Source organism: Oncorhynchus kisutch, linkage group LG9, assembly GCF_002021735.2.
Source record: "Oncorhynchus kisutch isolate 150728-3 linkage group LG9, Okis_V2, whole genome shotgun sequence".
In the NCBI taxonomy this organism is placed as follows: domain Eukaryota; kingdom Metazoa; phylum Chordata; class Actinopteri; order Salmoniformes; family Salmonidae; genus Oncorhynchus; species Oncorhynchus kisutch.
This window is the reverse complement of record NC_034182.2, coordinates 32413683-32425954: the sequence shown is the minus strand read 5'-3', so window position 1 is coordinate 32425954 and position 12272 is coordinate 32413683. Positions and strand designations below refer to the sequence as shown.

Below are 12272 nucleotides of genomic sequence, written 5' to 3'. Positions count from 1 at the left end.
GTCACTGGACAGGCTGCGTCTCAAGCCAAAACCAATCCATCTAAGGAGAATGTGGACATTGAGGCTTCTCTTGCACTGTCAACAGGAGAGGTCATGGCTGTTATGGTCAACTCCAGAGAATGCCAGGGAGGAGAGTAAAGAACAATGGATGTGCTTCGAGAAATCGCACAAAGTCAATTTTTTTCCCTCCCCCGCTTCAAGGGATAGTGTTGGTGGTCTTCTGGAAGACTCCCTAACAGAGAAAAAAATTCTGAAAGAGACTATATCCTCTGGCAGCTTGGTGAGTCCAAACATCCTCATACTTTCACCTTCTGAGAAAAAGCTTGGATCTCCTGTAATGACAACCAGTGAGAAATTATCCAGTGTTGAATTGAAGTCAGAAGCCACTAAAGTTTTTAGCGAAGTCTATCTGCACAAACGCCTGCTTGCACACCTGAGCTTTCAAGTAATCTGGCAGGTGAAAGGAATCTACCAGCTATGTCAGAAGACCATTTAACAACTACAAATAATGTAGTAAATCGCTCTGGATAATATAATCTGCTGAATGACTCAAATGTAAATATGACACCAACGACTGATTGCTCTCGTGACATTAGGAGGCTCTGAAGGTTTAAGAAGTAGTACGCTAATCAGATGTTCAACAAATACGCAGTTTATTTATCAGTTTACATTTGCTTTAGTATTGTCAATATTGAGTTAATAAGGGCTCAGTAAACTACTTACTTCAGTTGATTGAAAAACTATTGGTATAATATGGACCTCGAGGGGACCTGTAAAATGATGCAACATGAGTTCTAGGACAATTACAAATTGAATATACCGGCAAAAACGCTGACTGCAACATATGCACAGTAGCCTACATAAAAATTGCTGACATAGAATACGCAATAACACACAGACATGTCAAGTTCAGAGATCATTCTGAAAACAATGTATTGTCTGCCCTAATACATACTTTCAGAAGTAAAATCTCACTAGTGATATGGATTGTCTGACTAACACAGACATTTGATTAACTTGACTACTTGATTTGAACATCCTACAATTTGGGGAAAATAACCTCAAATTCTATCTAGACTACAGAGAGCTCAATCTGTGAGAGTCAATCCTCTGAGATTCATAGAAGGAAAGTTTTATATCTGATAAACAACTCACTGAATAGTAGGGTAAAGCATCACTGACATAGGACTCTAGTCTAACTCACATAACTCAGCTGTGGTCTTAAAGCAATGAAGCCAGAACCCAGGATAGAGGGGCTGCGTGAATCTGGTCTGGACACTGTGGAGGAGGGTCATTGTGTCAGAGACACTGTAGAAGGACAGAGTGCCCGCCTGGTGATCCAGGTACACTCCTACTCTGGAGGACTGAGGGCGTGCCACTTCAGTCTTTACATTATTATGTCGGAAAAAGTAACCATTACTACAGCACTCTAAACTCCAGGACTTGTCATTGTGTCCAAATTGACAATCCTCTGCAGGCCCAGATCGGCTGATGTCTTTATACGAAACGCCTGCATAAATCTTCCACCCACTCCACTCCACCTCCCAGTAACAGCGCCCAGACAGACCTTCCCTGCACAGCACCTGACACAATTGAGTGAATCTGTCTGGACTACTGTGGTAGGAGTAGCCTTTGCGCTTCAGTTTCACCTTTCTGTTCCGCTCAGACAGAAAGAGTTGTCTGTATAACGTGTTTGCGTCCAGGGTGAGCCGACATGAATCTGAGGGAAGAGAAATTAAGAAATAAAAACATGATATGAGTCCCCCTCTTTACTTGTATCTCAGGGTTTGTGGCGAGTATCATTGAAAATACAACTGTTAGCAATTGGACTCACATTGTAAGAAGTCAGCTCTGGTCTTGGGCTCGGGTGGGTGTAGAACATCCACTAGATTCACTGAAACGCACATTCACACACAGTGAAAGAGTGTTATGATTAGACAATATAATGCAGTGTAGGCTAGAACTTCAATGTCATCAAAGTATGCAGATGGAACTCTACTTTCTAACCTACCTCTGGTGGAGATTCTGCACCATTCTCTCTTCAAGATGCCCTCCAGTTTCTCTCTCAGGTTAGACACAGCCTCACTCACATCCTCAAAGTACTGAAGAGGACGGACATCGATGGTGGGCAAGTCTGAAAATACACTGGGACTGGCGAGAGACTGATAACTCTGCAGAGAGAGAATTTATTTGTATGGATGTTTGACAGTCAATCTTCTGTGTGTGAACTAACAAATTCCTAAAATTAAGCACTTTGCTACTCTACGAGAGACATAAGTCTAAGTCCGCTAACTATATAAATAACATACTACTCACTACTTTAGCTAGCTATAAAGGCTTTGGTAAACCCACCCCAGAATAACGAGTTCCTTTTGCAATAACAGACAGATGGTCACTCAGTGAAGCTACCTCCAGGAAATGGATGTGATCCTCTGTGTGTGTCAGCTTTTCCAGCTCAATCTCTCTCCTCTTCAGCTCAGTGATCTCCTGCTCCAAACGCTCCATGAGGGCTTCAGCTTGACTCACAGCTGAATTCTCCTGGGCTACGATCAGCTCCTTCATCTCCGAGCGCCTTCTCTCAATGGAGTCAATCAACTCTGTAAAGATCCTCTCACTTTCTTCCACTGCTGCCTGTGCAGAGCGCTGTTAAAACACACATGTAGACAAGATATGACTTCATGTTAAAAAGTCTATTCTATTTCTCTGACTTGGGAGCCTCAGAAGATTGCAATATCATATCATTGTGGTTCCTGAGATATCAAACGCTTCTCCAGGCGGTTTGGGATCATATGATCTGCCCAACACGACTGCAACAAAGATGACATGGTTAATCTCCTCTGGTCAATACTCACGCTGAGAAACTCCACAGCCTGTTGCAGTTCCTTCAACTCTTTCTCCCTCTCCTGGACTCTCTGGTTGACCTTCTGCTGACTTGTCCCAATCTGCTTCTGTGGACAAAAAAACACTTTATTGAGCTACATGGCATTGATGCGATTTGACAATGCAAATCTGCCTCATATGTGATGTTTTTTTGCCATGTTGTTTTCATCACAATAACTAAGATTAGCTCTGATTCTCACCTGCTTCTCAGTCTTTTCTGCAGTGATTGAGACTGTATCATGGCCTTTATGTTCATCCATGGTACACAGATAACAGATACACTGCTGGTCGGTCCGGCAGAAAATCTCCATCAGTTTGTCATGATGAGAGCAGATATTGTCCTGTAATTGTGTGGTGGCTTTGACCAGCTTGTGCTTCATCAATGGAGCTACATTATAGTGAGGCTGGAGATGAGTCTCGCAGTAAGAGGCTAGACACACCAGACATGACTTGAGAGCTTTCTGCTTTCTCCCATTGCAGAAATCACATTCCACATCTCCAGGTCCAGCAAAGCACAGAGTAGGAGAAGTAGCCTGGAGCCCTGTCTTCTTCATGTTCCCGACCACCATGGCTAGCAGGCTATTCTTCATCAGAGCAGGCCTTGGGGAGAAGGTATGTCTACACTGGGGACAGCTGTAGACACCCGTTGGGTCATCCTTATCCCAGGAGTCCTCAATACAGTTGCTACAGTAACTGTGTCCACAGTTGATAGTGACCGGCTCTTTCAGTAAATCCAGGCAGATAGAGCAGCAGAACTGGCCCTGGTCCAGGAGAACTCCCTGCTCAGCCATTTCACCGATCACTCACAAAGACACACCCCGGCAGTAAATGCTACATACAAACAAAACGTGAATTAATCTAGACAGCTAGACGATTAAAATATATCCCAGCCACCTAGTTGAACTAGTCTAATTCCAATTCAATAATACACATTTTACCAGTCGTGATTATCAATTCAAGATATGACAATTCAAATGTGGTTCTTATTGTTGAATCGACTAGCAGCGAAGGATCAATCCGAGATCTGTAGGGGACAAAATTATGCGCAACACAGGAAGTATGCAGATCAGCATCCGGCTAATTCTTTTCTTCTTGAAATATTTGGCGGTTTGAAGAAGACATTCTTCGAAGTTGGCATGCGTAATGTCGAGTAACTACATATGTATGGTGTACATGCTTTATTTTTTACGGCAATTGTATTTGTATCATTTGTTGGAATTCGACGACGGTAACGTTAGTTACTATCGCTAGCTATGTTCGCTTTCTGCCCAACTAACTAGACAATTTAGTTAGCTACCGTTAATTTAGTTGCATCGTATGTTTCAGTCTTCTGCTAGCTAGCAGTTGGATCACTTTTAGATCTCAAAACTGTCAGCTTGCTGGAAGAATGTCGACTCTTCAGAGAACGAACGGTAAATATCTATGGTGGTCTCTTGTGGGTCTTGGATTTCAACCCGAAGTCGCAGCATCATCAGGAGCCAGCAAAGCCAATGTTAAACACATCATTCTTGGACCGTAAGTATTGATTGTTGTGGTAACAGCTAACGTTAACAGTTAGCGTTGACAGTATCAACATCAGTCTTGCAACCCTGTTTCAATCCAGTGAGACAAACTGGCGATGTCATGACAATGAAAATAATAGGCATAGGTAGAACGACTCCATTCTCTCAGCTCAGTCAGAAGCCTGTTTTGACACCAGTTTCTCACCAACAGCAATATGTTTGACAAACCAAACAAGGACGCATTCTACATAGTTACCCATTTCCTGTTAGAAAAACTCAACCCCGCACGCTTCCACGATGCATACAGGTATGATGGTCCCAGTCCCGGCTTGTTTCTCTAAACACATTTGCCATTTTTTGCAATCATGTAAAATGCTGGGTCTTGTATGCAGGCATTGCTGGCCAGTGTTGGACCACAAAGCAGATGCCGAATTCCGTAAGGTGACCTGTGCTTGGCTGCGAGATCTAATGGTAAGGATTTGACATGTCTTCTTTCAGATGTGCACGATTTGACCTACTTGTTGCAGCAGACTACTGTCTGGTCAACAGGTCTAAAGTGTTTGAACTTTATCTGTGCTTTCAGGATGAGCAGGGGAGCACAGTTCCCAAAGTGGTGGCGTCACTATTCCTCTCGCCTGGTGGACCCAAGTTCGTCAACCTTATGCTCCATCTAGCCAATCATGTCATGTTGCATGATATGAAGACATTTTCAACAGGTAGTAAGACCTATACAGTGTATTTGGAAAGTATTCAGACCTTGACTTTTCCACATTTTGTTAAGTTACAGCTTTTATTCTAAAATGGATTAAATCGTTTTCCCCCCCTCAAGCTACACACACTAACCTGTTTTTGCTTTGTCATTATGGGGTTATCACATTTACACTATGAGTAGCCCAAGGTTTGGACTTCTTATGCTGCTTTCACACAAGCAGATTTTGACCAATCACAGAGCTTTTCACAGCTATATTTTTCAGAGCTGATCTGATTAGTCGAAACACCAATTTAGTGGGGGGGAAAAGCAGAATTGGGCAGCCTGTCTAGTGGTTAGAGCGTTGGGTCTATAACAGAAACGTTGCAAGATCGAATCCCTGAGCTGACAAGGTAAAAATCTGTCGTTCTGCCCCTGAACAAGGCAGTTAACCCACTGTTCCTAGGCCGTCATTGAAATTAAGAATTTGTTCTTAACTGACTTGCCTAGTTAAATAAAGGTAAAATAAAAAGGCAGACTCCATAGCTTTTCATCTCCCTGTGAATTGCAACTGTTTGTCAATAACCAGGTCCCATCTAACTGTTTTATGCGCATATGTGCAAGTACATGTCAGATAAAAAGACAGGCCTGATCGAAACAGCTCATTTGTTTGTTGGGTAACTTTCCAAATGTCGACAAAATGCTAGAGACGGTGGGGTTGTTGTCTAAGATTATGTGAGAAATAGTGGTGGAAATGCTTTTATGCACAAATATATAATAATAACCATTATATTGAGGTAAACTTGGAGTCATGCGATGACGTGCTGTGTGGTCCTCCCACTACGACTCGGGAAGACATGCAGTTTATTAGGCTACAGATGAAATAAATCATGAGCTTCAAAGGGTGGTGATGCGATTGATGCTTCTTTTCAATAAATATCCAGGGTCTTATTCTGGTGACATGATGATCGACGCTTGGCTGCTGTTTGACAAATTACATAATCTTGCTCTTTTGTCCATAATAGTCTCATGTAGACTATACCTGCATTGTATCTGCAAGCTATTGGTTAGAGTGCACGTGCCATTAACAGTGGGCATATTCGCTATATAACGCACATTTCTTTGTTGTGACAACCATCGGTAGAGTTAAATGTGAAGCAAACCCATTTAACTTGTATTTTTTTTGGGGTACATGGGGATTTGACTGCAGTTATTGTATGTGCACTACGTTATCACGCACAGACTTTAAATATTTTTTTTTATCCGCAAGAAGTAATTTTGATGGAAACATTTCTGGTGGGAAAATTGGCCAATTTTACAATAATCACTTTGTGAACAATTGGATGGAAACCTAGCTAGTGGGTATTTTCAATCAGCCCAATTCTGATATCAGATGAGCTCTGGAAGAAGAAAAAAAAACTGATATGAATGGCCTGTGATTGGTCAAAGACCGATTTAGTAAAAAAGATATCAGAATTGGGCTGCCTGTGTGAACGCGGCCAATGTGTGTTAGATGGCACGTGGGTCCCAGAGGCAGCGGCAGCCCCTGCCTCTTCTGTGGAAATGGCGCTGAAGCGGTTTCAGCTGGTCAAGACCAGATTCCTGAGAGGAGCTGTGGAACAGGACCTGATGCTGCAGGAGTACCAGAGACAGGCCCAGTAAGTCATGGCTACTACACAAACCACAGGCATTGGATGTGTTTGTAGATACACTGGTGTTTACAATGCCTATAAGTGTCACATTTTTGTTGAGACCAATTCGGGTTAGATAAAAAAAATACAACTTTTTTTTAATTGGTTAGGTGTGTTGTGATTCTGGCTAATTAGCACAGGTGCAAATGATGAGCAGGTAATCATCAAGCCACCCTCTTAAAACAGGTGGTCACAGGTTTGGAGTTTGTATGCCCTGAGGTGAATGTCTTGCCTTTGCCAGTCAACTGTTTCTTTTCAAATGTGCCTTGTTTTGGCCATTCTACATCTGTTCTCGCTTGTAGGTCTCGAGTGAAGTCTTTGAGAGATTGGAGGGCTGAAGACGCAAAGTATGATGATTTGCATAAGTATGTATGAGTCTCCATTTACCCCTTTTTTAAGTATATATTTTTTTGGACTGTAGTTGAGATATAATTATTTTTTGTATCAAACATACACCAAGTGCTAATAATCAATGGCAGCTGGTAAAATAAATGTATTTCCCCTGCGCAGGCGTCACAAGAAAGTTGAACAGGAGGCAACCCCTCAAGCTGACAAGATTCAGAAGGTTTTCCTTCATTTTATAAATGACTTATAGTTTGTATAACATGATTAGAAATGGACATTCATAACATTTCTATGTGCAATAGTGTGACCATTTCACCTCTGAACACACCCAAGGTGCGCTCCTTGTGGTCGTCCATGGACGGAGTGCTGTCCACCCTGGAGGAGGAGCGGCGGGTGGTGGAAAGTGTCATCAGGGGAGATGTGGACCAGTACACCCTGGACGGGACGGACCTTGCCCTCAAAATCCCCCGGGTTCTGCTAGAGCGGATAGAGCAGTTATCCCACCTGGTGAGACGTGCAAAAATGCCTTTTTAGCTTAGCGGGTGATGGTGCATTTGGAACCTAGTCCATATGTCAGTGCAATGTTTCCCAAACCTCTCAAGTAACCCCAGCTGTTCCACATGTTTGACATGTTCCAGATTTAGCACAACCGATGAAACTAAATGACGATTTATTAGTTAACTGATTGAATCAGGTATGCTAGTACTGGAAATGCTACAAATAAGTGGGACTTTCTGAGTGCTGTGGGTACTGCTCTAGTGTTTATCACGAAGTAAGTTCTGTGTGTTCGCCAGTCGAGTGTGGGCAGTGTTTACGAGGCAGGACAGCTGAACATCCTCCGTATGCTGGAGCTGCTCCACCAGGCTCTGGTCCTCCTAGGGGCGGAAAGGACCCGGGTGGCAGGACACACCCCCATTGCCCAGCTCCACCCCTTGCACCTGCAGGAGAGGAACCTACAGATGGCCCGCGCCATGGAGGATCTCCGAGTCATGAGGTGGGCTACAAACTGCTATCGCAGAGGCTTGCTTGTTGAGGAACTTCTACCCAGTTTATGTATTACTGTTTGAATTGCGTAGCAGCAGTTAACATGTTTGTAATTCGTTGTCTTTTAACACAAGACCGCAGCAATTTAAATCCATCTTGGACAGTATTAATAGCTATTTTAAACTGTCAAGCTCGGTTCTCTCTGGCATCACTGCATCCCACTGTCTTTCTCTTTACAGGAAGAGGATTTCAAAGGAAGAAATTCCCGAGGTGAAGAGCCTCATCAGAAAGTTGGAGGCGGAGTGGGACCGGAAGTGGGCGGACTGTTTGAAACGCACGCCACTGACCTCGTTCCTCAATGAGGATCCTGTAAGTGCCTTTTCTGGTTTGACATGGAGCTATTAAATGGCTTTTTCCAGCAACAGCCCCTACTGCCTAGGCCAGGGCTATTCAAATCTGACTGAGGGCTGTACTCTCTCTCTCTCTCTCCCTTTAGGCCCTGGAATTTCTGTTCCCCATGGCTCCTCTGTCCTTTGAGCCTGCCACCGATGCCAGCTTCAAATCCAGCATCTTCTCTCAGTATCCGGCCAATCTACCCGGTGAGTAAAGCAAAACAAAATATTTCCACTTCTAAGTTGCTTTTATTGTTTAACTGAATATTTTAACAAGTGGTACCTTGTGGTTTCATAACTTAGAATTTCCTGAGGAGAAGCCTGTGGCGACTGACTCTGTTCCAATGGAGACCGTTACCACAATGGATTATACCCTCAAAAGGTATATTAAAACTCTGCTGGCCTTGCATTCATTGCTAATGGGCAACTAGTATTCTGATTCCTCTGTTGGGAGGCAGATACCTGGTCAGTCCTGAGCTGTGCTCTGTCCGTCACAAGCCCTCCCTATAGCATACCTGCTCTCTGATGACCAGGGCGAGTTGAATGAAATCGCAATGGACAGATACGGAGCAGACAACCGTTATCCAGTCTTGTTTTTTCTAATCATATTTCCAACATCATTTGATCCATAGAATGTCTTTATAACAGGTCTCTTTTCTTTTTTTTAACAGCCTCTACCCTCCAGCTGTTGAGATGATTGCATCTCTTCCTAGTGTGGACATTTTCCCACTGACTCCCCTCCCTGCACTTTGTGAATCTCCTCTGGCTGTCCCTGCCAAAGCTCCCTCACCAAGCCACCTGCCGGTAGGTGATGTGCAGCAGGCATCCTAATTGGCTTTAGAAATATATATTTTAAGGCTTTGTTTTAGCTCATTCAATGTTATGAATCTGTTTTTTAGATTTAAAGGCTTTTGGCCTTTTAGTCAACCCTGAATACCAAAATATGTCCCTAATTTATGTACATGTTTAATCACATAGGTAATCTAGAAGAAAAATAAATGCACACCTATTTAGGCGAGGTGCTGGCTAGCGGAATAGAAAACTTGAAAATAAAAGCCGCACATTCTAGGAGCTCAGATGCAAAAATGTAATTACCAACGTTTGGACAGCCAAGCTGTCTTCATCAGGGTATGATAATCACCTATGTGACCATTCTGTTTCTTTATAGGCCAGTGTAAGGAAGACTCCTTGTGTGTCTGCAGTGAAGAAAAAGGCTCAGATCCTTGACTCTGAGTTGGACAACTTAGCAAATCAGGTACAGTTTCCATACCTGCTCTCTGATGACCGGGGCGAGTTGCGTGAAATCGCAACGGAGAGATACGGAGGAGACAATCCATACCTGCATCAGGGGTTGGAACTGGTTTTGGGAACAGAGGAGAATATATAATTCAGTGAAATTAGGATGCTAATAATGGCCTAAACCATTCCAATTCACATGTCATGATGCTCAGCGCTTCAAGCCATGCCCCCTCAATGTTCACCCCTCTTTCACTCTATCCACACCCTCACATCACGTGCCTGCACTTAACTGTCCATCAAGCATGTAAACAACTAGCTTACATGTTCCATAGCAAGCTGCTCTGTCCATGCTAATTGGTGGAGTTAATGATTGGCTAAATGTAAAAACTGTTGATTTTAAATGGTAAAAAAGAACTATTTGAACCATTACATTTTGGGGGTTTGAACCGGTTCAGAACTGTATAATGCTGGTCGGAACACTGGAACGTAACTAAATAACTAGGGGTTCTGCTCGGCACGATTGGAAATTTGTTCTAACCCACTGATCTGTGTATGACTGGTATTGTCTGTACCATGTTGCTTAACATGCATGCCATGCATGGAGCATTTTCAATTCCTTACTGTTTGTGTGCGTTTTTAGTTTGCGGAGGCTGTGACCCCCAGCCCTGGCAACATAAGTTTACGAGGACTTGAGCTGGGAGACATACTCGGTACTCTTGGCGAAGACCCTTTCTCCACCAGGAAGCAGATTCCACGCACCCCAGAGAGTTTGAGTGAGTATTGGACCTTATTTGATGTAATTTGAAAGGCAGAATGGTCTCTTCAATTTTGCCTTTTGTTGACCAGAGGAGCAATGTTTATTCCCCCCCCCCCCCCCCTCAGTTTCGGATGTGAAGAGTTCCTGGCGAAGGGCGGTGGAGGAAGAGGAGGCTCAGAAGGCCTGCCTGTCTGCTACATTTGACTGCGACAACATCCGTGGGTGCCTCATGCCCCTCAGCGAGGTACATGAGGCCTCCCTTGGCCACGACTTTTCCTCCCTGAACACAAGCCTGGATCCCACCAGGTTCAGCATCAACCAAGAGGTGTTCCCAGAGCAGTACAGTATAGATCAGGAGACACTTCCCGAGCTGCCGGGCAACGACAGCAGCCTCCTGACCTCCATTAACTCCAGGGACATATCCAACACCGAGGAGGAAGAGCTGCTCCTCCCCCACATCCCCTATCTCCCCACAGAGACTGAGCCAGCCCTGCTGGATGCACGCAGGCGTTTGGAGAAGATCCAGAAGGCTTTTGGAGAGGCCTCCTTCATGGACCACCGCCAGGGGGCGCCAGATGACAAGAGGAGCCTGGACGCCAGAGACTGGCTGATGGCAGCAACACTGGAGACCTCAGCCACAGTGGAAGTGACGGACAAGGTCTTTTCCCTGGATCTGGACACTCTAGAGAGCCCCTCACCGCCAAGAACAGGGCAGTATAACCTCCCGCAACTGTTCACATTCTCCCCCATAGATGACCTGTAGTGTCTACATTATATATTTTCTGAGCAGTCTTCTAGTTTCTTACTTTTTCACAATTAAGGCTAACTAATTTCAATGCACATGCAATTAAAATATTTGTACATATGTGTGCCAATCTAACATGGTCTGAAACTAACATAGAAACAAGTTTTAAATATTTTTTTATGTCTGAGATGACATATGATGGGTGAGAATAAACAAACATGAATTGTATATTGTTGAATGAATTAAATTGTTACCAATGTCAATCAGGGTTAATCTTTTTTGGGATTCAGTTCCTTGGCTTGTAAAGGCCTTGTTTACACTTGCATGGAGTTATTGGGCGTTCAATCATCTAAACTACACTGATGCAATAATTTTAAAGATTTTACTGAGTTATAGTTAATAATGCTTTTTTTTTTTCAATTGACTGATTTCCTTAAGCCCTAATCTATGGATTTCACATAACTGGGATACAGACATGCATCAGTTGGTCAGATACAATAACATAATAATAGGGATGTGCATCAGAACCAATTAGTGTCTGGTGTGACCACCATTTTCCTCATGCAGCACGACACATCTCCTTCAGAGTTGATCAGGCTGTTGAATGTGGCCTGTGGAATGTTGTCCCACTTGTCTTCAATGGCTGTGCGAAGTTGCTGGATATTGGCGTGAACTGGAACATGCTGTCATATGTCTGAGTATGCAGGCGATGGAAGAACTGGGACAATTTCAGCTTAGAGGAATTGTGTACAGATCCTTGCGACATGGAGCCGTGTATTATCATGCTGAAACATGAGGTGATGGCGGCGGATGAATGGCATGACATTGGGCTTCAGGATCTTGTCAAGGTATTTCTGCATTCAAATTCCCATTGATAAAATGCAATTGTGTTTGTCTGTAGTTTACACCTGCCCATCTTGGGGCACTGTTCACAAAGTTTACATCAGCAAACCGCTCCCCCACACATCATACACGCTGTCTGCCTGGTACAGTTGAAACCAGGATTAGTCATTGAAGAGCACACTACTTCAGTATGCCAGTGAGCATAG

At 43.7% G+C, this 12272-nt stretch overlaps 2 protein-coding genes and 2 non-coding genes across 4 annotated transcripts; 3 read left to right on the top strand and 1 right to left on the bottom strand.

Annotated features, from left to right (window-relative positions):
• Window positions 1-642: 642 nt before the first annotated feature.
• On the bottom strand, window positions 643-3946 carry LOC109897053 (tripartite motif-containing protein 16). The gene is made up of 7 exons (XM_031832443.1): window positions 3819-3946; window positions 3081-3711; window positions 2853-2948; window positions 2410-2643; window positions 2012-2171; window positions 1835-1894; window positions 643-1720 (listed from the first exon to the last, which is right to left on the bottom strand). Exons 2-7 carry the CDS (start codon window positions 3669-3671, stop codon window positions 1191-1193), a joined length of 1671 nt encoding a protein of 556 aa, XP_031688303.1. The 5' UTR covers window positions 3672-3711; window positions 3819-3946; the 3' UTR covers window positions 643-1190.
• A 2-nt stretch (window positions 3947-3948) lies between these two features.
• Window positions 3949-11486, top strand: LOC109897052 (HAUS augmin-like complex subunit 6). Its single transcript, XM_020491570.2, has 16 exons — window positions 3949-4395; window positions 4594-4689; window positions 4775-4853; window positions 4966-5098; window positions 6584-6728; window positions 7064-7126; window positions 7272-7326; window positions 7440-7613; window positions 7901-8100; window positions 8330-8459; window positions 8587-8689; window positions 8786-8864; window positions 9154-9286; window positions 9651-9737; window positions 10362-10494; window positions 10604-11486. The coding sequence occupies exons 1-16, from the start codon at window positions 4268-4270 to the stop codon at window positions 11239-11241; spliced, it is 2376 nt and encodes a 791-aa protein (XP_020347159.1). The 5' UTR covers window positions 3949-4267; the 3' UTR covers window positions 11242-11486.
• LOC116375382 (small Cajal body-specific RNA 8) lies at window positions 8931-9061 on the top strand. Its single transcript, XR_004211107.1, has one exon.
• Window positions 9717-9816, top strand: LOC116375335 (small Cajal body-specific RNA 8). The gene has a single exon (XR_004211087.1).
• Window positions 11487-12272: the final 786 nt, after the last annotated feature.